Source organism: Neoarthrinium moseri (assembly GCF_022829205.1).
Source record: "Neoarthrinium moseri strain CBS 164.80 chromosome Unknown scaffold28_Wmoseri_CBS_16480, whole genome shotgun sequence".
Classification (NCBI taxonomy): Eukaryota; Fungi; Ascomycota; class Sordariomycetes; order Amphisphaeriales; family Apiosporaceae; genus Neoarthrinium; species Neoarthrinium moseri.
The window spans coordinates 387,986-413,165 of NW_026055142.1; the positions used below are offsets into that span (position 1 = coordinate 387,986).

At 55.1% G+C, this 25,180-nt stretch overlaps 8 protein-coding genes across 8 annotated transcripts; 3 read left to right on the plus strand and 5 right to left on the minus strand.

Moving 5' to 3' along the window:
- Positions 1-3,416: 3,416 nt before the first annotated feature.
- JN550_007417 (uncharacterized protein) lies at positions 3,417-3,887 on the minus strand (the record flags this gene model as incomplete). Its single annotated transcript, XM_049319265.1, has 1 exon — positions 3,417-3,887. The coding sequence occupies one exon, from the start codon at positions 3,885-3,887 to the stop codon at positions 3,417-3,419; it is 471 nt and encodes a 156-aa protein (XP_049170699.1).
- Positions 3,888-5,252: 1,365 nt separating this feature from the next.
- On the plus strand, positions 5,253-5,456 carry JN550_007418 (uncharacterized protein; the record flags this gene model as incomplete). The annotated part of the gene is made up of 1 exon (XM_049319266.1): positions 5,253-5,456. The coding sequence occupies one exon, from the start codon at positions 5,253-5,255 to the stop codon at positions 5,454-5,456; it is 204 nt and encodes a 67-aa protein (XP_049170700.1).
- A 582-nt stretch (positions 5,457-6,038) lies between these two features.
- JN550_007419 (uncharacterized protein) lies at positions 6,039-6,995 on the minus strand (the record flags this gene model as incomplete). The annotated part of the gene is made up of 2 exons (XM_049319267.1): positions 6,039-6,494; positions 6,582-6,995. 2 exons carry the CDS (start codon positions 6,993-6,995, stop codon positions 6,039-6,041), a joined length of 870 nt encoding a protein of 289 aa, XP_049170701.1.
- A 645-nt stretch (positions 6,996-7,640) lies between these two features.
- On the plus strand, positions 7,641-8,655 carry JN550_007420 (uncharacterized protein; the record flags this gene model as incomplete). Its single annotated transcript, XM_049319268.1, has 2 exons — positions 7,641-8,416; positions 8,493-8,655. 2 exons carry the CDS (start codon positions 7,641-7,643, stop codon positions 8,653-8,655), a joined length of 939 nt encoding a protein of 312 aa, XP_049170702.1.
- A 2,302-nt stretch (positions 8,656-10,957) lies between these two features.
- On the plus strand, positions 10,958-12,868 carry JN550_007421 (uncharacterized protein; the record flags this gene model as incomplete). The annotated part of the gene is made up of 6 exons (XM_049319269.1): positions 10,958-11,221; positions 11,311-11,478; positions 11,538-11,556; positions 11,608-11,742; positions 11,820-12,049; positions 12,140-12,868. 6 exons carry the CDS (start codon positions 10,958-10,960, stop codon positions 12,866-12,868), a joined length of 1,545 nt encoding a protein of 514 aa, XP_049170703.1.
- Positions 12,869-13,400: 532 nt separating this feature from the next.
- JN550_007422 (uncharacterized protein) lies at positions 13,401-15,660 on the minus strand (the record flags this gene model as incomplete). Its single annotated transcript, XM_049319271.1, has 4 exons — positions 13,401-13,589; positions 13,653-15,141; positions 15,223-15,407; positions 15,523-15,660. The coding sequence occupies 4 exons, from the start codon at positions 15,658-15,660 to the stop codon at positions 13,401-13,403; spliced, it is 2,001 nt and encodes a 666-aa protein (XP_049170704.1).
- A 2,129-nt stretch (positions 15,661-17,789) lies between these two features.
- On the minus strand, positions 17,790-20,521 carry JN550_007423 (uncharacterized protein; the record flags this gene model as incomplete). The annotated part of the gene is made up of 5 exons (XM_049319272.1): positions 17,790-18,994; positions 19,051-19,236; positions 19,294-19,947; positions 20,004-20,336; positions 20,407-20,521. The coding sequence occupies 5 exons, from the start codon at positions 20,519-20,521 to the stop codon at positions 17,790-17,792; spliced, it is 2,493 nt and encodes an 830-aa protein (XP_049170705.1).
- A 1,208-nt stretch (positions 20,522-21,729) lies between these two features.
- JN550_007424 (uncharacterized protein) lies at positions 21,730-24,099 on the minus strand (the record flags this gene model as incomplete). Its single annotated transcript, XM_049319273.1, has 3 exons — positions 21,730-22,970; positions 23,177-23,668; positions 23,727-24,099. 3 exons carry the CDS (start codon positions 24,097-24,099, stop codon positions 21,730-21,732), a joined length of 2,106 nt encoding a protein of 701 aa, XP_049170706.1.
- Positions 24,100-25,180: the final 1,081 nt, after the last annotated feature.

A 25,180-nucleotide genomic window follows, 5' to 3' on the forward strand; every position in this document is an offset into this window, starting at 1 on the left:
CGTTGGGATTAGCTGCCTTGCTGCCATCTTGCATTTATGGACAATTTGCAAGGGAAGACTGAGCAAAGATGCCACGAAAAATTGTAGTAGAATTGACCGAATTGCCATTGGGTGTCTAGCCCTCCTTTCGGAGTTGCACGACAAAAAGTAAGATATGCACAATTTAGCTATCAAAGTATCGCCACCACGTCAACCGCACCGCAAGTCAGACTCAGACTCTGCCGCACTTCAATTTCAACGAGTTACTCGCAAAGTACCAGTGTCTGTCGAATGACATCAGATCTGAATGTTCCAAGGCTTACCGGCATCTCCAGAAAACAAATGGCTATTTGCAGCGTGTGTCATGATCTACGGAGAAAGGATGACCCTAGTTTCCATCGCCTGGCCCTAGATTTTGGGCCCGATGAGCTGATAGAATCTGCCAAGTCTAGAAAATGCCCACCCTGTTCAATAATCTTCAACAGCATTCAAAGATTTGAGAAACATTCATGGGATTTACCAAACGATGTCAGGCGCGTCTATATATATGCACTAGAGGACACGGACAAGGATGGCTCACTCCGTGTTGAGCTCTACTTCCACGATGACAGGCAGAAACTTTCGCTGGAGATCTTCCATGCTACAACAGGTGAGAAGTTAAGTCATCTGCAGGCTTTTATGATGCTCATTTTATAGATGAGCGCATTTGCCCTTGGCCGGCAATCAGAACAAAACCGTCAACAAATGGACACCCATTGAGTCCAGAGTCTGTTACCTGGGTAAAATCCCACATCAGCGACTGCCTTCGGAACCATACAAATTGTTCATCAAGAAAAAGAGTGAAACTTCCTCATCGGATCTTATCTTTTAAGAATGGCCGACTGGGAAATATCACTGTGCGGCTGCAGGAGTCTTCGACTAAACGAGGTCGTTATGCGGCACTGAGCCACTGCTGGGGGAATTACCAGGGCTTGATTACGACGACTACTTCCCTTCAAGCAAGAAAGCAGGGGATTGACTGGGAGGAGATACCACAGACCTTCCAGGATAGCATCAGATATTGCCTGCTGCTGGGCATTCATCATCTTTGGATCGATGCTCTATGCATTCTGCAGGATGATCTATTGGACTGGGATCTTCAGTCTGGCAAAATGGCGGACATTTATCAGAATGCAGACATTACGCTGGCCGCAACAAGTGCCATGAATGATTCTGCTGGATGTTTCACTAACATCTACTCTCAGAACCCGGAATACAGAGTCGATATAGACTCAAAACCTGCTTCTCCGCTCCTGGTGCGTGAGAAGCTTCTCCACTGGGCCTCGTCTTCATATAATGCTACAGTGGACCATTGGCCTCTCGTTACTCGCGGCTGGGTATTTCAAGAGCGCCTTCTTTCAAACAGAGTGTTGCATTTCTGCAGGCGAGAGCTTGTATGGGAATGCTGCCAATTGACAGACTGTGAATGCGGCGGAATAAATTCTTCTGCATCTTGGGAACAAAGTTTTGCGTCCACGGATGGCCAAAGAGTCGGAATACAGGAAGAACGCGGAATACACGAAAGACCCTATATACCCGTAGTATTGCGGAATTTTCATTATTCAACTATAGACCTTGCAGCTGCCCGAGGTGCTGGGCCTATTACTATTCGCGAGTCTACGACCTCTAGCAGTACAAGCCTCAGCACAGTGCCTTATCCGTCTCCGTTTCCGTCTCAGCCTCAGTCTCCGGAACCATTTCGAAGAAAACGTCGTTTTAAATTTATCCACAAGGCTGAAGGCTACTTTAGGAAGTACACTCGGAATACAATCAATTGGGATGTGGCCCTTCCGCAGCCCGGGAGGGAGATCATCCTCGAAAGTTGGCACCGGGCTATCGAGGAGTTTACCCGCCTAAAGCTTACAAAACCGACGGACTGCTTGCCTGCTCTTTCTGGACTTGCGAAGATAATGGCTATGGGATCCAGAAAATATGCCTCGGGCCTTTGGAGGGACACCCTAGAATGGGACTTACTATGGCGAGTACATCGGCTCGATCATGAAGCCAAGAGGCCAGCCGCCTATCGAGGACCTTCATGGTCCTGGGTCTCTGTCGCGTCGTCAGTGGTATATTGGACTCAGAATGAGTTAGAAAGACACGGTAACCCATACCGCGATGCGCCGGAGTTCACCATTCGCCATCAAGTAACGCAATTCGAAAACAGCGTACGAGGATTTTCCTTAGCTATTGTACCTCCCACTTCTGAGGCGAAGGGGAATAATCCATTCGGCGAAGTCGAGAATGGCGAGCTCATGGTATTTGGCCACGTGCTCCCAGCTCGGCTACTATATTCAACATCCAGAACCGGAAAATCCGGCCAGAAAGAGCATGACCCCTTCCACTACGAGCTCTCTTTGGAGCATCCTTTACATGCGAATCTCGAATTTCCCTTCTTCGCGGATTACATATTGAGCAACAGGCAGGACGATTTTGTTGCTAACCATACAGAAGTGCTTCTGCTCGAGATTCGTGTCAATCTTTTCCTTGTGCTCAAAGAGACTTCCGTGCAATCAGTCTTTAAGCGCATCGGAATTCTCAAGTGCCGTACTGGGTTAGTGACTGAGTGCGGCCAGAATATGATGAATGGGACTGGGATGGAGGTCGAAATGCTTTCCATAATATAGCTATACAATGCATCAGTCTTCAGGTCAGCACATGAAACGGATTGACTATATATTCTCTTCAATGTATAGTCGACAGGATCAAGCACTGCCCTCACAAATGCGGCATTACTCACATGCCAAAAGTATTCTGCTAGACATTCTGAATGTTCTTGCAATATTATGTACGATACAGTTCTTCTTCATTTCCCTTGAATGACGTATGAATGGTCTTTCAAGCGAGATTTAGCTTTTACAATACCTACCCCATATTGTGTATTTCTGAATGTACCTAACCTACCCCTGTGCATGGTACTTCAGGTCTAAGTCAATCATACTTTAACTGATTTATAACTTTCCATTCAAAAACGCCAATAAAGGCAGGGTGCCCAGCTGGGATGTGAGCAGGCCATACAGAGCATGGGCCAAAGGAAGGCACAACAGCACATTTTCTCCCGGTCCCCTCCCCCCCCACCCACCCACTCACCCAACCAACCAACCAAATAGCGCAGTTTACACAATGTCTGAGATGCAAAGACATTACTTTGGAACGGTCCCGATTCCCATAGCTGGTGAGTCCGCCAGGGGTGACAGAGTCAGTGAGGAATGGCGGACACTGAAAACATTATGGGTGAGTCAATACCAACATCCGGTCCGCGTTGGGGATCTTGCAGTTCTCAAATGTAGTTTCACTTGGAGGCCTTGCATTCATCAACCGTTTCTATTCGTGCTTGGCATGCTTATACTAGATCTTCAACTAACTAAGTGCAACCTTGTTATCGTTCAACGGCAACGTCTTCACGATTCAGGGTAGACCACCGCTCGATCACCCGTAGTCCACAGGATCTTGATCTCCCACCGCTTGATCTTCCACAAGCCATCGCCGCTGTGCTTGACGAGATCTATGAAGTACAAGACCGACGCCGTGTACGACGTGTCCTCGGGCTTGAGCGCTTCCTCCGGTCGGAAATGGTACGCGATGGCGTGGGCGGTCAGGGACGCCGTGTCCGCGCCGTCCTTCAGCTCCACGCGGACGTTGCTGGTGATGTGCGTGGTGACCAGGACGAAGACCTTGTGGAAGAACTCGCTGATGGCGGTCCAGCCCTCCACCGTAGCCGGACCAATGACAAGCGCCATGCTCTCGTCCTTCAAGCATCCCGACTCGAACAGTTCCCGGTCATTGCTGTCGATACCGAGGAGGCAGCGGTGCAGGGCATCTGCGACGGCCTCGCGTGGACTAAGTGCTGAGAGTGCGACTGGGGTGGCCATTGCTTTGTGCGGAGGGCACTAATGAAACTCTAGGCTAGGATATACTCTGTGTGATCGGGACCACATTTACCTCTTGGCGGCCAAGCTTTATATACATTCCTTATCTCAATTGCAACTATACGGTCGTTGCACGTTCAGCTTACGTGGATTTACCGGATTTATCGGTGTTATAACGGAAATAGAGCATTACGTGCATAATCAGCCTACACATTCTGCATTGATTCACTCACTCTTGGTAGCTTTGAGCTCAATAGTCTTTACACGTAGATTGTGACATAGCCTATAAAAGTGACTGCGTGCGGGGAGTTATAGTAGCTAAATTCAAGTCACTTTTATACTTTTCGGCATGGATGGTTTTGCGACACAAAGACGGGCGTTCGTTCTCCCTCCTGAAATTGTGACATGATCTTTTGTCGCGAGGATGGAAGGCTTTAGTTAAGGACGGAGACGCCATGTAAGAAATGTGGTTCTGCGTTTCGTCGAGATCTACCCAGAGAAATACAGCAGTCTGATATATGATGTGGACGTAACATATCCATAGCCCGTCACGGAACCATCGTCACCATCAAGGGGCAATTGGGAAAACATGGGCTGAAAAGGTGATTCGCAATCAGACCGGCTACGACAGAGGCCCAAGACTCAATCAAGACATGCATTGACGTATGGTGAAGTCCGTCTTTGGCTAGATCCACATAAGCCCAAGCTGAAGCAGGCGACGCTGTCTATCTCACCAACATTCTATAGTCATCAATCGGCTTGTATGACCAAAAGAGAGTTTCGGTTCTCGATCAAGCCATCTCACACCGATATTCTCCTACAAGTGTCACCGAGGCGGAGCAAAGCCCCGCGGCTGTTGTACGGCAGACAGCGTATACCTCAGCCGAGCCCCCCACGCCTTGACACATGTGCACCCCTGATGTAAGCTTCGGCTACCACCACAGCTGCGCGCGTGCTTCCACGCAGAAACAACAACCATCAGCCCTATCTCTGGTGCAGCAGGCGTCTCGCTAAGGCGTCTCTCTCTGCACCTCTCACCGCTTTTGAAACCACAGCCCACCGCCGCTGATCACTTGTGGCACTGGCAACTGCAGGCCCCCAAGTACAGAGCTGACTCAGCCGTTGCTGTTGTTGGTTGGACCTGTGCTGCGACCAGTTTTCACGCTGGGGGCGGCTCGGCGGGCTGTTTTTAGAAAACCTCGAACAGGTGTTCAGCCTTATAAAGAAGAGCTTTTGGGGTCGGCGAAGTGTTCTTTTTGTTTGGAAATCATGTCTCGCAAGAAACCCCGCGCACACTGCTACCTGAACGTTTGAACTATCCTGGACCGGAGCCTGATAATAGCCACACCCTTCGACAACTCACACACAATGCCCAAGGCCACACGCCAGACCTCGCCACCAGCGGCGACCACAGTACGGAGAGAGCCGCCTGCCACTCGCAACACGAGCACAAAGGGGGACGACTCGACGCACTACACCTACGTTGCCGAGGACGCGGCGTGGAAGATGCGGCTGTGGAGGCGTGGCGGAGGTTGCATGGCTCATGGGCAAGGGAGCTACGGCAGCGCTTGAGTCTTGACGGCCGTTGTAGTGGCGTTGTCGGGTCTATGCGATGATGATGTTAGAGTGCATTCCAATCGGCGTCTTCTCTGAAGATTGGTGGGTATGAAATTATTTGTTGAAATCATGTAAGTGGGCCGAACCCATGGGGCAGCGTTATGGAACCTCCAGCTGACATGGAGGCAAGATTTGATCTATTCGTCTCGAGATGGATGTCATGAAGAGGCATGGGAAGCGAGTTTTGCTTAGGCGTCGGGTGTTTTCATGAAATTGAGATAGCGCTGGCCTTGGCGATCGAGGTATCAAGAATGATAGGCTCAGCGCTGCACAGGAGACTGCTTGAAAGCGAAGGGACGATGGTATCGCTTTGTTTTATGCACGTTTTCATTATCTTTGGAATCGAAACGGTTGTCTGTCGCCGATTCAAAACTTGCTAGCCCCTTTTGATACAGACGCGATGATCTCAGCTCAGTGGTTTCCAAGGATCTATTCCCTAAACTCGGCAAATAATGCTCGATTTGCCCCGAAATATGAGTACAGGCATATGTACAAAGCGTGTCCTAATCATACAAGCACCGGATATGGGATGCCGCTCTATCGCCGGCCTCTCTTGGAGGCTATTGCCGGGTGGTTCAAGTTTGCTCGTGCGGCCGTGGCCAACTTGTGTACCGTCTGCCTCTTGTCCCACACCGACGACTTGCCCTCGACCACGGACACGATCTCCTCGGCCATGCGCGAGGCGAACTGCGTCCTTCCACTGCCCCTGGACTTCTTCTTGTTCACGACGTCGAGGATCCACAGGATGGCAATGCGCCGCCGTTGCCTCGCGGTGAGGGGCTCTGGCAGTTCGAGGGCGTTGCCACCACCGGCCATACCCTTCATGTTCTTGATGCGCATCAGGGGCGCCACGCTGTCAATGGCCAGGGTGAGGTAGAGAATGGGGTTGAGGGGGAGCTGCTCGGGCGGCGGCGAACCGGGCAGAAGAGGCCGTAGGGGGTTGATCTTCGGGGCGGGGGCGGTTCGGAGGAAGTTGAGGATCAGAGACATGTGCTATATACAACGGGTTAGCTTTGAGCCGGCCGACTATGCTACCATATGCTCTCCAACATATGCGGCACGGCGGAGGGCGTGGCTTACCCTCTCGGCCTGGCTGAGCTTGCCGTCGCGCATCAGCAGCCTTGTGATCTGGTGGATGACGGTCGGGTATCTGTTCTGCAGCTTGTCGTCCTTGCCCGGCAGAGCAGGCATGCCAAACTTGTGGCCGGGGTCCTCATCGAAGAGATCCTGGCCGGCGGCGGCCTGCTCGAGCTTGGCCAGGGCCTCGGCGTTCAGCCAGTTGTCTGCGAAGTGCTCCGGGGGCGGGCGGACGTATTTGGCGGGCGGCGGCCTCGAGGCGTTGGCATTGGGGCCGTCTGATCGGATGGTGGTGTCGTCGGCGAGTCCTCGTCTCGCAAGGGGGAGGGCAGCCCGTCGCTCAGCGCATTGCAGGGCGGGCCGGGACCGGATGCACAGGCTGCGGCAGACGCCCCAGGGGTTGACTTTGGAGGCCATGTTGTTCAGCAATGCGACATCAAGCCCATCGGCTGGAGGGCGGAGGGCGGAGGGCGGGGGGAATCTCGCGATATCGAGCTCCTGAGGTCGAGGCTATGCGCTTTGCTTGGGCGGGTTCTACGTAGTAAAATTATTTGGAGCCGCGCCCCGGCCTCCGGTGCCAGGCCAGCTGCGCTCCAGGGCTGCCAGAAAGGTGTCGCGTGTTGAGTTAATCCGGACGCGGGCGACTTGCACAACTTGGAATACGATAGTACCGCGAGTTATGTAGTAATGCATTCACTGGAGAATTATGCATGGACCAAGGTGTTGAACGAGATCCACTCGCTACCTTGACCAAGAGCCACCGTGGACCCGTGGTCCGTGGTCCGTGGCCCGTGGAGCCAGTCGCTACCTACCACTCGGGCCACTGCGGGAAAATCCACTGCCAGGACAAGTGAATCCGGGGTCTTTCTTCAGTGAGCCCCTGCCAGCCTTCAGTGCCGCCAGTGAATGCCTCGGTGGACCTCGGCATGTGAAGCCAGTCTGTAGACTCGAGCGCCCAGAGCCCCCCCAAAGTCTGAGTTAGCGCACCCGATAGCGACGCAGTCGAGTCCACACTCGGTTAAGTTAGAGAGAACCAGAAGTGAGAGAGCGCGCACTCGGTCGATGCTATCTGTTGCTCATCATCAGCATCATCATCACCACCAGTCTGCTGCTCCCAGCCCGCCCCAGCTTCTTCTCCCTCCCATCCCCACGGCAGGCTACGACACCTTTGCCCTCCACCTGCTGCTCATCTGCGTCTTCACCCACCGCCGCCGCTCCGACGACGATACCGATACCCACTACTACCACCACCACAGCGACAGCAGCTCCCCCGGACCCCCGAAGCCGATCACCACCATGGTCGCCGACGCCGTCATCTACCACCCCTCGGTGTCGCACTACCTCAAGTTCGTCGCCACCACCGTCGGCCGCGACAAGCTGCTGCGCACCCTGCAGTACTTCTCGCGCTTCTACGCCTGGTACCTGTTCCGCACCAATGGGTCCAAGGCCGAGATCGCGCCCTTCGAGGCCATCAAGAAGCAGTTCGGCCTGACGCGCAAGCTGCTGCGCGTCGGCAAGAACGTCGAGCACCTCAAGGCCGCCGCCACCGCCGCCGACTCCAAGAGCCTGGACCCCGTGCTGCGCTACGCCGCCGTCGGCCGTCAGCTGGGCTACGCCGGCTACCTGACCTTTGACATGGCCACCGTCCTCGACGCCGTCGGCATCCGCAAGTGGGAGGGCGCCAAGGCCGCCCAGAAGGAGGCCTACCGCTTCTGGGCCATGGGCCTGCTGTGCAGCATCGTCGCCCAGACCTACACCCTCTACCGCCTGCGCGAGCGGGAGGCAAAGGTCGACAAGAAGGAGGGCGAGGGCGTCGTCGAGGCCAAGAGAATCGCCATGTAGGTGCCCATTGCCGTCGGGCAATCCCCTCCCTTGCAGCAACTGTTCTAGATTCTGGAGTCTAACATGATACAGTGAGCGTGCTGCCAGCCAACTCCAATTGGTGTCCGACCTGTGCGACTTCACTGTCCCGGCGTCGGCACTCACCTGGATCGGGTTCGATGATGGCTTTGTTGGTCTGGCTGGAACCGTCAGCAGTTTGATCGGCGTGTACACACAATGGAAGAAGACTGCTTAGATGGCCGGCGGTGGACTTATTTGGGAGTAGTTGTGTGAAAAATTGCTCCAACATCCTCGAAGGTCCCTTCTGCACAAGCGTCTGTCTGAGCGGGGGATGTAGAGGATTCTGATGCTGGCCTAGAAGGCGACCAGGCTCAGGAAATCTTTTGTGTATAATGACTTATATCCTTGCCTTATCGGCGCGGCGCGGCGCATTGCGATTTGCTGCAGGGCGTAGAACGACGGGCGATTATTTATCGGGCAATTCAAAAGACATATTCATTCACTAAAAAGGCGTCTTTCTCTTCATGCCCGCTTCTACCCAGCAAGGTGTACTGTATATTGAGAACCAGAACATATGTAATAATTGGTCTATACTCGTATAAGAGCGGCTGATACCAACTCGGCTATCGATGAGTCGTGTAGAGTACAGCAGGGTATCCTTCCTACATGCACGTAACTAACTATAACTGTCTAGCTAAGCCTTCATCGTCCAACTGACGCCTTCCAAGCGAAACATCTATGTGTTGCTGGTCAAGGGCCCTCCGTGGCGCGATGTTTGGCTCGTCGTTGCTATAACCTTACTAACTCCCCTTTATCGAACGAACCGGAGCACGGTGTGACCAATGCACTTGGAGGCGAACCACCAAGGTGGCTTTGCGGGAAAGGCAAGTTCGAGATTATATCTCGATTCCCTCTGTCACTTTGCACACGAACGACACACCGTCCCCAGCACAGAATGCTATCAAGTGCAACAACAGGAAATATAGCGGCTCTCGGCATGCCCGAAATCCTTCTGGCTGCATGGTCCCGCTTCCCCTGCATCTACTACGTAGGGTTATCAGCAGCGAGGGGCAGTTTGGGTCATCTCGTCGGACGTCTGCGCTTTGGTCGCGGCAGCCCATGTAAGTCGGGCATGGTAATGCGGAAAAGTTGCGGGATAATAACATGATGCCGGCTTCTTAACTCGAACTATCAGCCGAGTGCCGTATTCACGAAAGAGGAAGACGACCTCAAGCCCGCGATAGTGTCCCTACGTAGACCGGCCCGCAACCTGTCTGCCAAAGTTTCTGTAAGGAGATAGCGAGACAAACACCACGGTCTGTCACTAGCAAATTGGATGGTGTTCTTTGAGCACAAGACCATCTTCCTTCTTGGACGGGAGTGGCATCAGCAATCCGTGGCTTGCATGCGACAGGGGGGGATCGGGCTCTACCAGTGGCTGCATTCTGCCCGCCAAGTCCGCTAACGTGCTGGAAGATCTGCCGTGGCGCTCGTCTAGACAGCGACAAGCTTCGGCCATGCCCGCGAACCCGCAGTTCAACGTTACCTGCCTGTTGTCGGTCGGCTTCTCGTGGGCGTTCTTCCCAAGGACGTTTCGTTCCACAAGATGAATCGGACGCGCGCACATGCGGCACTCTGTCCCAAGCTCGATTACGGGGCTGGCTTGGCACGGGATAGAATCGCTTCGTCTCATAGGATGCCCGGCGGCGCGGAATCAGGCCGAGATCCACAGAAGCCTGGGACAGCACGAACTACGGATCCTGACCAAAGTTACCTGACTACTAAGTTACTTGACTACTGTACAAGCCAGCGTGATAGGTCATTGCCCGATAGGCAAGATAGAAAAGAACACACGACGGTGGAGCCTGGTTCGTCCGAACGCATCCCAGTCTGGTGGATTCCCAAGGGTCCAAAGGTTGGGATGCGTCGTCAAGCAATGGGAGATCGGCATCACAGCAGGACTATGATGATAGCGTAGGGGGCGTAGCTCGCAGTGCTGCCACATTGCCTGCATTTAGTACACAGCGGGATTTCCCAGCGGCCACATGGTCCCATCCCATGCAGGTAGCTAAGTTAGAGGTAAGCCCGTCCGAACGTGAGTGTGAGTGGTCGTGCATGCCGCTGCAGGATGCGGACCAAATACCGTGACATAACAAGTAGTCAACTAGCCAAGGTGAGCGAGTAGCTAACTAGGTTGCTCAGCTATTAGACAGGCCGCCTGGTGCAGGGTAGCATGCCGAACAAGATTTAAAATGTCTCTGCACCTAGGGTGTCTATTCCTGAGCTCTGTTTCTCTTGTCCCTCCTGCACTAGGTCAACCTCAAGCCTTTTCTTGTCCTTGGCTTTCTCTTGGCCTCCCTTGAACTCTCTTGGGTCCTATCAATCCTATATAATATTTCAACTTGCATGGAGATATAGTATACAGATTGTGCTGCGCCTCGCTCTTGATCTCCTACCTACCAAACCCCCACCTTTCCGGCCGTGATACTTTTGTGCACTAGAACCGAGCGAGTGCGAGGGCTTCCCTGGCATTCGGAATGTTGGGCTTCGCGCGCAGGAAGAAGCAGCCCGCCGCGGAGGAGCAGCAGATCACCAACGTCGACAATGGGCCCCCCATCGACCAGAAGCCCTTTTGGCAGGCCATCTGGCCCGTCATCGCCTGCGGCGCCGGTCTGTTCTCGGACGGCTACATCAACAACGTCATAGGCTCGGTCGGCACCGTGCTCACCTACGAGTACGGCGATGTGTACACATCGTCGCCCGCGAAGCAGAATGTCGCAGCCATTGCCTTCGCTGGAACCGTGAGCCAAGCCACCATCATCTCCACCGCCCCGGCGAGCGGGCAACGGAACGAGGAGCGCAAAATACTAACGCGAGATGTCACTTATAGGTCGTCGGGCAGCTCGTGTTCGGATTTCTGTCTGATCACTGGTCGCGGGTCAACTCCCTGCTCGTATCCACGATTGTTCTGATTGTCTTCACGGCCCTTGCTGCTGGATCGTACTGGCACGGCGAGGCCGCCGGCATGTTTAGTATGCTGACCGCATGGAGGTTCTTCGTAAGCTCACCCACCTTGGGCGGTACTAGAGTCACGCAGTTCAACTAACACATGCTCAGGTGGGAATCGGGATTGGAGGTACGACATACGAACTTATGGTCTTTTGCGCTATCTAATAGTCATATGTAGGCGAATACCCGGCAGGAAGCGTGAGCTGCGCTGAGTCCAGCGGCGAGCTCAAGAGCGGTACCCGAAACGCGTGGTTCATCCTGTTCACAAACTCCATGATCGACTGGGGTTTTGTGTTTGGCGCATTCGTACCATGTAAGTCAAGCATCCCTTGCGGTGGGACTTGCTATACTCGCACGGCTCCACTCTGGCTAACTCGACATGATCTACAGATGTCGTGGCGGCCGCCGCCTCCAATATCTACTACGGCACCATCTGGCGCACGAGTCTGGGGATCGGTGTCGTCTTCCCCTTGGTCCTGTTCCTCATCCGCCTCAAGCTCAAGGAACCCGAGGAGTTCAGCCGCAACTCCATGAGGAACACTAAGGCGCCGTACAGGCTCGTCTTCAAGTATTACGGGTTCCGGCTGTTCATAGTCTCGCTGATCTGGTTCATCTACGATGTAAGTCACATGCCGCCCCCACACGGGAAAGCCCCCCTCTGTTCTGCGGGAACCCGGACTGAACAATGACTCCCCTTTCCCTCCATCTAGTTCTCCGTCTACGCCTTCGGTATCTACTCGTCCCCGATCCTGTCCAGCATCTACGGGGACGGCGCGGCGCCGCTGACGACCGTCTTCGGCTGGAACACGGTCATCAACCTGTTCTACATCCCAGGCACCATGATCGGGGCGCCCCTCAGCGACCGCTTCGGCCCGCGGTACACGCTGGCGGGCGGCGTGGTGGCGCAGGCCGTCGTGGGCTTCATCATGGCGGGCCTGTACTCGCGGCTGGCGCAGCCGCAGTACGTTGGGGCCTTCGCCGTCGTCTACGGCGTCTTCCTCAGCCTGGGCGAGCTGGGGCCGGGCAACAACATCGGGCTGCTGGCGGCCAAGACGTGCGCGACGGGCGTGCGGGGCCAGTACTACGGCGTGGCGGCGGCCGTGGGCAAGATCGGGGCCTTCGTCGGCACCTACGTCTTCCCCTACATCGTGGCGGCCGGCGGCGCCGTCGACGAGAGCCGCAAGTACCAGTACCCCTTCTACGTCGCCGCCTGCCTGTGCATCCTGTCGGCCTGCCTCGCCCTCTTCTGCCTGCCCCACATCGACCAGGACACCATCACCAAGGAGGACGCCGACTTCCGCGCCTACCTCGAGAGCCACGGCTGGGACACGCGCCAGCTGGGCCTGAACGCCTCGAGCCTCGAGGCCGTCGACAGCGAGCAGGCCGTCTACGGCCACGGCGCCGCCGAGCCGCCGCTCACCAAGGAGGCTGCCGCGTAAGGGGGATGCCACATGGTGAGGCGGCGATAGGCTGGTGCTTCAGGGTACTCGAGGCAAGGCGAAGTGGTGCGTATCATATACACCCGCTCTCAGGTCTGTAGATGCCAGTCTCATAGGCTGAGGGCACCCGACCTTAGTATGCGATCGCGAGGTGGGTGGTGGCTTGGCTCAATGTGCAGGTCGAGGTTGTTCATGTATGCATTTAGTCAGATACCCTTAAGGACACTTACCGAAGATCTTTCGTAATACGTATGCTACACATTTACCTGCGTTAATAAGCAATGTGACAATAGTCCATGTGTATAGACTACAACATATGCATGCTCTCCACTCTCCACGCCATCATAGCCTTGCTGGAGCCAACAAACAAAGGTCCATAGCTAAGAATCGTTTGTCACGTGCAAGGGTTGTAAGACCAGAAGATTGCATTACTTTCTTTATTTTTTTCCTTTGGGTTCCGGTGGGGTATGCTATAACATCTGAAATCAGAAATCTAGGAATTAACTACTAGCGGTTGCTTCCCTTAATTTTTTTACAACTCATCGTGACCTTCGGGCTCGTCATCCTCACCGCCAGGGCCACCTGCACCCTGGTACATCTTGGAGGTGATGGGGTAGGCAACGTTGGACAGCTTCTCCTTCTGCTCCTCGAAGTCCTCAGCGGTAGCAGTGGCACCGTTCTCGTCGAGCCACTCGGTAGCCTCCTTGACAGCGTCCAGGATCTAAGACAGAAAATGTTAGCGTCGACGTTTCAATGAAGATTGGACTGCTCAGTGTGAACTTACGGTCTCCTTGTCCTCGTCATCAATCTTGCCACCAAGACCATCCTCGTCGTTGACCTGGTTCTTCAGGTTGAAGGCATAGTTCTCAAGACCGTTACGGGCCTCAATGCGCTCACGGGTAGCCTTGTCCTCCTCGGCGTACTTCTCAGCCTCGGCAACCATACGCTCGATCTCCTCGGTGGTGAGGCGACCCTTGTCGTTGGTGATGGTGATGGACTCCTGCTTGCCAGTTCCCTTGTCGTGGGCAGAAACCCTGAGGATACCGTTGGCATCGAGCTCGAAAGCGACCTCGATCTGGGGAACACCACGGGGTGCCGGGGGAATGCCAGTAAGCTCGAACTTGCCGAGAAGGTTGTTGTCCTTGGTCATGGAACGCTCACCCTCGAAGACCTGGATCAGGACGACGGGCTGGTTGTCAGCGGCGGTCGAGAAGATCTGGCTCTTCTTGGTGGGGATGGGGGTGTTGCGGGGGATCAGCTTGGTCATGACACCACCGGTGGTCTCGATACCGAGGGTCAACGGGTTGACGTCCATGAGGACAATGTCACCAGTACCCTCCTCGTTGGAGAGAACACCAGCTTGGACGGCAGCACCGAAAGCGACAGCCTCATCAGGGTTGATACCCTTGCTGGCCTTCTTGCCACTGAAGAACTCCTCGAGAAGAGCCTGGACCTTGGGGATACGGGTGGAACCACCGACGAGGACGATGTCGTCGATCTCCTCCTTCTTCATCTTGGCGTCCTCGAGAACCTGCTTGACGGGCTTGAGAGTACGCTTGAAGAGGTCCATGTTGAGCTCCTCGAACTTGGCGCGGGTCAGGGTCTCGGAGAAGTCCTTGCCCTCGAAGAAAGCCTCGATCTCGATGCGAGCGGTACCCTGGGAAGATAGAGTTCGCTTGGCCTTCTCGGCCTCACGCTTGAGCTTACCCATGGCCTTGAGGTCCTTGGTGATGTCGACGCTGTTCTTCTTGTTGTAGGACTTGGCGAAGTGGTTGATGATGCGCTGATCGAAATCCTCACCACCCAAGTGGGTGTCACCAGCGGTAGCCAGGACCTCGAAGACACCCTGGTCGATGGAGAGCAGGGAGACATCGAAGGTACCACCACCAAGATCGTAGACGATGATGTGGCGCTCGGAGTCGGTCTTGTCCAGACCGTAGGCAATGGCGGCCGCAGTGGGCTCGTTGACGATACGGAGGACGTTGAGACCGGCAATGATACCGGCATCCTTGGTGGCCTGGCGCTGGTTGTCGTTGAAGTAGGCGGGGACGGTGACAACGGCGTGGGTGACCTTCTTGCCCAAGTAGGACTCGGCGACCTCCTTCATCTTTCCGAGAATGACGGCAGAGATCTCCTCGGGGGTAAAGGTCTTGTCCTCACCAGCGGACTGGACCTGGACAACGGGCTTGCCATTCTTGTTCTTGACCTTGAAGGGGAAGTGCTTGATATCGTTCTGGAGGTCCTTCTCCTCGTACTTGCGGCCAATCAGACGCCTGTGAAGAGGGAGAGTCAGTCAGCATGTTTGGCTCGACGGAGAGGTGATCTCGGGGCAAAGATTGAGGGTTTTTACTCACTTGATATCGTAGATGGTGTTGGTGGGGTTGGCAGCCGCCTGCTGTTTGGCGGCATCTCCGACCAGACGCTCCTCATCGGTGTAGGCGACGTAAGACGGGGTGATACGGTTTCCTTGGTCGTTGACGAGAATCTCAACGTTGCCCTTGCGCATCACACCAACGCAGGAGTATGTAGTACCCAAATCCTGTGGGGGAGAAGAAGCAGGTTAGCGAGAGGAGGACAAGGAAAAGGAAAAGGAAAGAAGGTGGGGAGGGCAGAATCGGCAGCGGGTTCTGCGGGTGCGTGTGTGTGCAACTTACAATACCAATGACGGTGCCGTATTCTGAGACATCATCGGCGCGAACTGTCGATGCGAAGAAGAGAGGAGCGCAGAAGAGCAGGCCGATCCAGGCGATCAGGCCGACGCTCAAGGCCCACGAGCTCTGAGAGCGAGCCATGGCGGCTATCGTGGGGGGGGAGAGTGTGTCGGGGGGAGAGAAGACGGAGACGAAATCGACTACAGCCAAGTAGCGATACGATAGGGTACAATCGTGGGGGAAGAACAGAAGAGGTAGAGGGGCGTGGAAGAGTGTCGCCGATGGAGAATCACTCTTGGGCCCTTCGAGTTAGTAGTGCTGTGTCCGCCGGAGCACGTCAGTTGTGAATGGGGAGGAGAAGGAGGGAAAAAGTGAAGCTCGATCACAAAGCCTCTGGCGACTGGCTTTTGTAGAATGATAGAGAACAGATCGCTCAAAAGGCCACATAGCAATTTTTGAGCACGGGCCAGCGACTAAACCAGCAACCCCCCGTTCCCCTGAGGCCAGCAAAGTCATTGACGGGAGCTGGATGTATTCGCCGGGTAGAGGCCACGGTGGCGCCCGCCGATCACACCGCCGATTCAGCCGCAACGGTACTCGTCGGTACTTGTGCTTGCCTCCTCCATGTCCCTCGTCCCATCCATTAACCGCCCGCCCATACCTGGGCTGCATGTGTATTCACCAAGGAAGCCCCCAGCTTGCCTTGCCTCTTTGCTATTTTCCACGTTGCAGATTTGCACATCGAGTTAGCCAGCCAGACAAAGGCCAGCCGGTGCCGTTACCGTGTTCAGATGGTCACCACCTGCGCATACATAGCTTATGCGGGTTCTAGAAGTGTCCCCAGCGCTCCCTCTGGCTCCACTGTCTACTGCCTACGCGGTGCAAGTAGTTGCCAGTTTTTCACTGCTTTGCCCTTGCACCGACCTATCATTCTGTGCCTCCTTACCACTTTAAGCTTATATTCGCCGCTGAAACTGTGGCCGTCGCCAGTGGATTGGACAATTGACACAGCTCCTGTCAACTGTCCTCTAAACCTGGGTGGGAGCAAAGAGTCATAGTTGATGGCAACTTGGCCACTCTCCCTCGCCTGCCTCGCCCGTCTGAACTTTGATGATTTATTTGGCCCATCCGTTCCTGACAGGTTGCGTGGCATGGATCTGTCGCGAAGCTTCTTCCTCCTCCTCCTCCTCCTCCCTCCGCTTAGGTCAAGGGGGGGGTCCCCCGTCCCACTTCAGCCCAGCGTCCGCCAGAACCTTGACCAGCGTGGCGGTGATGGGCACTTGCAACTGAATGAGATGCGATGACTCGTTCCATCATCGACATCCAACGCCATCCTATGCAACTGACTCGACTCGAGGCTGTCGTCGTTCCAGTGCGAAATTGCAGGCAAGTATGCAGATGGTCAACCTGATTAAAAAGTCAAGCCAATTCAATGCATGCACCTCTTCGGTTCCAGTCTAGGGACTCGATACTCCTTTTGGGGCATCCCGAAAACCGATCACCTTCCGTTTCTCCAAAAAAAGAATGATGCCCCCTTCACCCTTGGGAGTTGGGGAAGAAGAGCCGCTGCGGTACGTGGTCATGCGGGGACGACCCTTGCTTGTAGCCACATAAGCCAAATCTTCAGTCCGCAGCACTCTGACGGTTCTCCCGCGACACTCCCACTCTACTATCTCTACTATGGTACACGCATGGGCATCGTGATCCGTCAACTACTATTGACGGGAGCAGGCCATCCCTGTGGACGGATAAATTCTACGACGGCCCAAAGACACGTACAATAGACCCCTCGAAAGGGAAGACTGTGTCCTTTATCTCCATGTGTTAGGTCGCTGTCTACCTGTTGCTTGATTTGAGTCAATATGTCCGCACCGTTGGTCGCACTGCTGCAGAGTACAGATCGATCAAAGCTAATTGATGACCGAGATCTGGCCTGTCAGCGGCGGGCACCAGATGTACCGAAGTATGCAGGTCGCATCTAAATAGAGTGTGGCTGTTCTCTTGCCCAGAGCCTCAAAATGGACCCCTATTGCTGCTCAGCCCCCAGGGTCCTAACTAGCTCGGCTGCCAAAAGGAGACGCAAGTATGGCCAGACGATCCAACCGTAAAAGCATACATATCAAGTTACGCAACAACATCGCTGTCGGATCCGCACGACATTTGCGGAGAAACTATTGGAAAAACTTCTTATTTTGGTTTATAGTCGTACCTCATTAAACCTTGCTCCTTGGATAAACCTCTTGCGATGCGTGTTTGGTTGCGAGGAACCCTCATTCCAACAACCCAGCAGCAACGGTATCTCCGTTGCTTCGTAACACAACTCTCTGCCCCGCCTCGAGCGGGACCTTGCTGCTCATCTTGACCACGACTCTGGCCACGCTGGCTGGCTTGACTATCTTGGGGTTCTTCTTGAGTATGGTACCCTTGACCTTGTCCAGCGTCGCCGGCATCTGCACGATCTGGCCAGCCGCCCACATCCGACCCCGATGTACGTCGACCTGCATTGGCATCAAGATGTCAAAGGCCAGTGCCTTGATTGTAAACGTGTCGATGCAGTTGACGGGCGCCTTGGGGTCGCAAACGATATCTCCGACCCGGACGTGGATGGGGTCGATGTTGCTGAGGTGAATGACGACGTTCTGGCCTGCGACTGCCCAGTCAACCGCTTCGGAGTCGAGCTCCAAAGATTTTACATAGGCCTTCTCTCCGCTTGGCTGCACTAGCAACGCATCACCTGCCTGTAAGGATCCTGCATCAATCCTCCCCGATATTGTCAAAGGACTCTGCGCAGATCGGAAAACCTCTGAAATAGTTAGACGTAAAGGCTTGTCCAACGCACGGGTCATCGGCTCCGAGTTCTCCAACTCCTTGATCATGGTTTCGCCGGTATACCAGCTTGCTGCCGGGTCGGTCGACTTGTTAACGAGGTTATCGCCCAGCAGTCCGGACACCGGTACGAAGCTGATGTTCTTCAACTGAAAGCCAGTTGCTGACAGGAAGCCGGATACTTGGTGAGTAATTTCGTCGAATCGCTCCTGAGACCATCCAACAGTGTCGAGTTTGTTGACGGCAACGATGACTCGGGACACACCCATGCTTCTTATTAGCAGTGAATGCTCTCGTGTTTGACCCTTGAGTCCGGATTCAAAAGACCCCGTTGATGCGTCGATCACAAGAATCGCAAAATCTGCCTGACTTGCACCGGCAATCATGTTTGGGATGAAGTCACGGTGGCCTGGTGCGTCGAGGATGGTGAAGGATGTCGACTCGGTCTCGAATCGGTTGGTGGCGATATCAATCGTGACACCTCGAGAGCGCTCCTCGGTTCTTTGATCCAGAACCCATGCTAGCGCAAACGAGGACTTGCCCATCTGTTCCGCCTCCTTGCGGTATCTCTCTATCGTGCGCTGGTCCACCACATTAAGGTCGAGCAGTAGCCTGCCCATCAGAGTACTCTTTCCCGCGTCGACATGTCCTGTTCTGCCTTAGCTGTATGTCCCCAACATCATGATGAGTATCAGGGAGCCTTACCAACAACTACGAAACTCGCACTCTTCTTGCCTTTGCTCTTTTCATATTCGCTGAGCACGTCCAGGTTCTTGCTCTTGGGTAAGGGTGTATCATCGACCTTGAGAGCCTTGACTCCGTCAGCGGCCTGGCCCACCTTGTCGTCGCCGCCCTTCTTCTTGGTAGCGCTGGCAAGTTTCTTATTACTCGCTGAAACGTCGTAGTTAGTAACTCATTTTTCCGGCTTCCTAGCTGCCAAAAGCGAACCTTTGGCCTGTGCGTTAAGCACTACATCATCTGGACTAGGTCCTGAGAAAGCATCAGACACAGAGGGCGCAAAGGCCGTGTATGGAAAGGCAAAGGTCCTTGGCACGGGCGGAGCCGGTGGAGCAGATCCCAGGAGAGTTTGGGCAAAAATCGAAGGTGCAGCTGTTGCGACTGGGGAAGGCTCTTCCACACTTGTGTCGGGCACTCCTGGTGGCGACTTCGCGCCAGGGCCCTGGAGCTGAAGAAGATCACTATTCCTCCTTTTCCGGCTCTCTGGCGTTATTGGTGCGACGTCGGCCTCGGCGACAGAGCTCGGTAGACTGGATGTGGCAGGCCGAGGAGTCTTCCCACTGTCCTTGAGCCCGAGGGACATCTTGCCCATCTGCTTGGTAGCATCCTTGACCTGTGGCTTGCTATCGTCCCCCTTGCTCTTGTCTCCCAATTTCTGCTCGTCTGCCTTCTTCTTGCGAGCAGCAGCCAACTGCTGCAGTTTGGACATCTTTGGAGGGGCGCCGGAACCACCCAGCAGTCCGCCACGCGGGTACAGGGGTTGAACAAAGTTGGTCTGGCGATCCTGAGGGACGTTCAACCACGGCATGTCTTGGAAGAAGTCGGCAAAGGAGAAGTGCTGCTGGCGCCTGGCCGTGATGTCCGCTGTGATGCATTATTAGAACCGACTGTTCAATGCGAGCACATGAAAGCGCGGCAACGCACCTGTAGCCACGGGACAAGGTAAGGTGTGTACAGCGTGAAAACTCCTGGGATCTGCTCTTTCTGACGACTTCGCCATTCCGCTCCAGTGCGCTCCATGCCATGCTGCATGTCAGGTGTCCGAGAGGAGGAAAATGGGGACCCACCTTGTGGTTTGCTGGGTACCGGCTTGGGCGCGGGCGGCTCGATGAACTTGTTGACGAGGAAGGCGACCGACTTGTCGACGTCGTAGTAGTAATGCCAGAGCGCCTCCTGGATCTGTGCGGTGGTGACCTTGCTGGCCCTGGGTCCGAGTGCGCTGCGTACTTCGGCGGTGCCTGCGTCCATCTGCGCTGCGACGGGGTTCAGCAGACATATTCTGGTGCGCGAGAGGCCCTCGGGGCCGAGGCGGAAGGAACTCACCTTTGTCCTCTGGGCTCAGCTCCTCCTCACCCTCTCCATACTCGTCCTCCTCTCCATCGAACTCGTCGAGGTCGTTCTCGTAGTCGTAGTTGCGGTAGGCCTGGTGTCGAGACATGGTCGCGAGATTGTGATCGCGTGGCGCTGCACGCGGTACGCTGATATCGGGGGATGATTCAAGTTTCGGTGCTTCTTTGTCGTGGAGGATGTCTGTCTCGTGGCAGGCTTGGGAGAGGAGGGGTTTAAATCAAGCAAATGAAGGTGCAAGATGAGGTGTCGGAGATAGGCACGGTGGCAGTAGAAAGTCGGTCAGGTACCATGAATATACTTTCGACACAGGCAGAGTCCACAGCTATCGAGGAACTTAGTACCATACACACAAAAGCTTCTTTCTTGTCCAGGTGATTTGTCGTTTGGCGGGGTTGAGGCCTGATGGCGGGGCAACTGGGACCATTTCCCATCTAGTATTATTTTTTTGCTGCGTAATGCGCTGCTTCTCAAGCTTCGAGCCCCTATGACGTAACGTATTTTTACAGTATTACCCTGCACTTGTGCGTAAACCTCCGGATATGGATCTGAATCTGAATGAGCTAGCAAATGCTCTGCTGTCTGGTCTTATACCTCTCTATGTTGACAGGCAAGTAGAGCTGGTGCACGTTTTGAGGTATACAATCAAACTGTATATCTCAGTGCGAAGGCTATGAGGGATCTCGCCATCCTGAATTCGTATATACGCAAATCCTAAGCACTCTTGGAGATTTCATGTCAGAATCTTTACAACTAAACTTGCGTCTAGAGACTAGACATTTCGTGCAGTTCATCAAACGTGTCCATATTCATTTCCTCCCTTACATAGGTACCTATTCCAGCAAGGAACCTCGTTCAGCTCTGCCATACACACAAATTCTCCAATACATGCGCCAGCTTATGCAACCCTTTGTGTCCTCGTCTTCTTTCGTGCTAAATGCTTCGTCGGGAGGGTGCGGTTTCGGGGGATCTGCAATCCGCAGTCAACACCAGACGCCCGAGATGATCCCTTCCCTCGTCCTTGGATGGACTTACCATGTGTTGTCAACGAACGCCGTATCTACCTCCGAAATCCAGCGAAGCGGTGCGCCAAATTGATATATCCTCCCTCTTATATGACGCCTCAAATACCAGTTAAACCCACCCCCTCATACATGATCAATGTTGTTGTGTACATGACAGCCATACCTATATCCAAAACGCCTCTTCTTTATTTCAAGAGAGACATATGTCGCAAACCATTAACGTAAATTCCATGCATGCTTCCCTGAAAACTCGCACGACGGGCACCGCTCTCGTTTACGAGCCACTGCCCCAACGGTTCTCCTCAATCATGCGCGAGCCACCGCCTGCGCCTCCCGCGACGGATGGCCGGGCGCTGCCGCTGCCGTACAGCATCTCCATCAGCTTGCCCTTCTGGCGGGTGCGGACGCCCTCGAGGTAGACGCCGACGTCCTCGAGGCCCTTGATCTGGCCCTCGAGACTGAGGGTGCTGCTGTTGACGCTGCGGACGAGGGGCGAGACGAGCTTGCGGCGCAGGCTCTCGAGGTTGGCCTTGAGCGTCAGCAGCTTGCCGTTGTGCTCGACCAGGATGCCCTTATTCATGACGGTCTTCTCGCGCACGTTCTGCAGCAGCTGCCGGTTGCGCTCGTACTTCTTGACCTCGGACGCCTTGGGCCCCAGGATCCGCGTCCACAAGCTCGACAGGTCGTCGGCGTGCCGGTCCTCCTGCAGGCTCGACTCGCGCACCACCACCCGCGCCAGGTTGAGGAACTGCCGGTCGATGGCCTCGAACAGCCCGAACAGCGCCAGACTGTGCTGCAGCTCGTTGTTGATGGCATCCTCGAGCACACTCAGGAACTCGCTGAACGTCCTCTGCAGCGTGCTGCGCGTGCGCTGCGGCTGGCTCATGCCGAAGACGCTGGTCGCAATGGCCCCTAGCCGGGTTGGCGTGCCCGTGGCCGGGTTCTCCAGTACGCCCGCGTCGCACAGCACGTTGTGGATATTTGCCCAGGCCGTTGCCAGCGGAGGGCTCGGCATACCCTGTAGCTGGGTCAACTCGCGGCGTGCCCAGTCCATGACGATCAGGATCCCGTCAATGTCGCCGTCAACGTTAGCGAAGAAACGGGTGAGCTCGACTGCGAGAGTCTTCAGGGAATCCGACAGCTCATCAAGTGATTTCACAATGATTGGCGCCGATGTCATGTTGCTGCTGCGCACACTCTCGCCGAGGTCCCAGACTGCGACGCCTGTTGCTTGGAGGTCGCCAACTTGAGAGACGCCATTTTCCGAGTAGTAGATGAGAGGCTCGAAAGAGCGGGCGATTCCTGCCACCTTGACAAGATCCGGGACTGGCCGTTGTGAGGCCGGCTGAAAGAGAGAGCGAACTGTCGTTATTGAGAGCAGTGCGACTAATGTTGCTACAATGATGTTCGCCCATGATTTGGTAATGGAATGCATCTTTGACCGCACAAACTTGATGGCAGTCTCAATCGGCTCCGTCCGTTGCTGTATGTCCGCGCGCACGGCAAATCTGATATCTGAGGGATGGTCAGCACACCGGCAATTAATAATAGGCGACGAAGCAACTTGCAATTATCCCTGACAGCCTCAGGAACCAAAGAAGGCATAGGGCTGTCTCTCTCCTCTACCTTTACCTTCGCTGGCGACGTAGATAAAAGCTTCATCTTTACTAAGGTTTCGTCCTCATCATGGCCTGGTTCCGGTGTTCTTCCTTTCTCAGGACTTAATGATCCCGTGGGCAGCCGCGTCCTAATGGCTTGCTCTAAAGCATCCTCATCGCCACCACTTACACCGCTGCGATACCTGTCTTCGAAATAGTCGTCCATCGGCGGGCTCTCTTCCCTCCTCCGCCCGTGGGTGCCTAGACCCAGCAGATTGTCGGACGGGCGCCAGAAGCCCGAGCTGCGATTACCGTTTTCGAGACGGCGCCAGGCCGGCGGGCTGTAGCCACCGCCGGAGAGAGAAGACAGATCGCTGGCGTTCTCGTCCATGGCCTCGCGCATCGCCGCCTCGTCCTCGTCCTCGGTGCTGTGAAAGAGGCTGGACGACTGCGCGAACCCCGAGCGCGCCGACGGGTAGCGGACGAAGGACGGCGGCAGCGTCGGCGGCGGCGTCAGTGGCGCGCGGAAGTCGTCGAGCGAGGCGTCCAGCTGGTGAGGATCGTGTTTGTAGGCCGTCATTCTCTTCCTCCCCTTGGTCGTCGGATTCGAGCTCGCTGATGTCTATTATGGTGCCACGGCGTTTGGTGGGACTGCTGGCCAACGACTTGATACTGCTGGCGCGACGGCTGGATGAGAAGAAGGACCGCAGACTGCTGCGACCTGGCGACGCCGCGGGCGAGTTGTGCTCGTAGTCTGTTAGCTGGAGAGTCGGCCTGTCCTGCTGTGGTACCGCCGGCAGCGCTTTCTGTTGCTTCCACTCCAGAGCCGGTGAGGTGACGGGCTCGGGTACGGCCGTGGTTACGGCTCGACGGAATAGGCGGGGAAGCGGGTTTATACTTGGGAAGCGCACGGCAGGGGCGAAACCCGATATAACCAGGTAGGCGAAGAAGAAGAACAGCGATAGAGTGAATGATGCGATGAAGGTACTCGGCGCAATGTTGATGTGAAAGAGTGCGACGTGGTTATGAACCGCGATCAGAGACATGAGAGTGTTGTAAGTCCAGTGTGTCGCAGGACGAGCACGAGTCAGGCGAGTATCGAGTCGTGTGCTAATCGGGCGTGCAGGTGCACCCGTATAGGCCTGGAATGCGGCGCCTATAGTGCGGGAGCTATCTCGTTCAGGGGGAGTGAAGGCGATCACTGACGGGGAGAGTGCCCCTGCCCGGATTGAGTTATGCGGATTCAGAGGGGGCTGGTAGAGCAAATGAGTGAGACCGATCTCCTTCCCGTGTCGCAGTTCCAGATGATGGCAGGCTTCTTTCGGATCGGGCGTCGACGGAGTGTAGCTTGCAGTCTATGTGACCAGAGCCTCCCAGCCTCTCGATTTCAGGTGTTGCGGTCTAGTGTCGCTCTGGAGGCCCGCAGCCAATGGGTTGCCGGGGAACTGATGCAGTGATGCTAGGGATCGCGCGGGGATCCTGCTTCAGCCCGTGCGCCCTATGGTGGAATCCGAGGGGTGTGGTGTGTTCCTGGATTGGATGCGAACCGTGGAGGCGTGTCGTTCCCTCCAGCACTAGGCCGCCATAACTGGTCTGCCCGATAACGTTGATGATCTCTCTCTTGCCTATTTCTTCAGTCAGAGCAGGTCGGGTTGCACCGAATGGCGAACGGAGAGGACAATGTCGTCTGGTCTTCCCTTTGCCACGAATGACTAGAGCCCGTTACCCTGATGGATGGTCTTCCACCCATAGCGAGACACTGACATAGGACCCTGTCCTGCAAGCACTTAAAACACGTGGATCCGATAACCACGTCTGTCCTCTCCAATGGCATCCTTGACCCTGCGACCAGCCAATGCTGTCGTGTTGTCCTGCATGGGTCTAATATCTTATCACCCCGCAATTGGCTGATCCATCTGTCAAGACCCCATATTGGACGGTTCTCACTCATGCAACCACTTCATTGCGCTAGGGTGTCCACGTTGGACGCTTCGCCGTGGGAAACGGGCAACTCACGTGATGCAAATGCCTCAGGCACTGCTTGGCATTCTACTACCACATAAGAATGCCAAAACGCATGGTAGGTAGCACCATATGTGTAGGATTTCTACTGATGGTCACAATGCT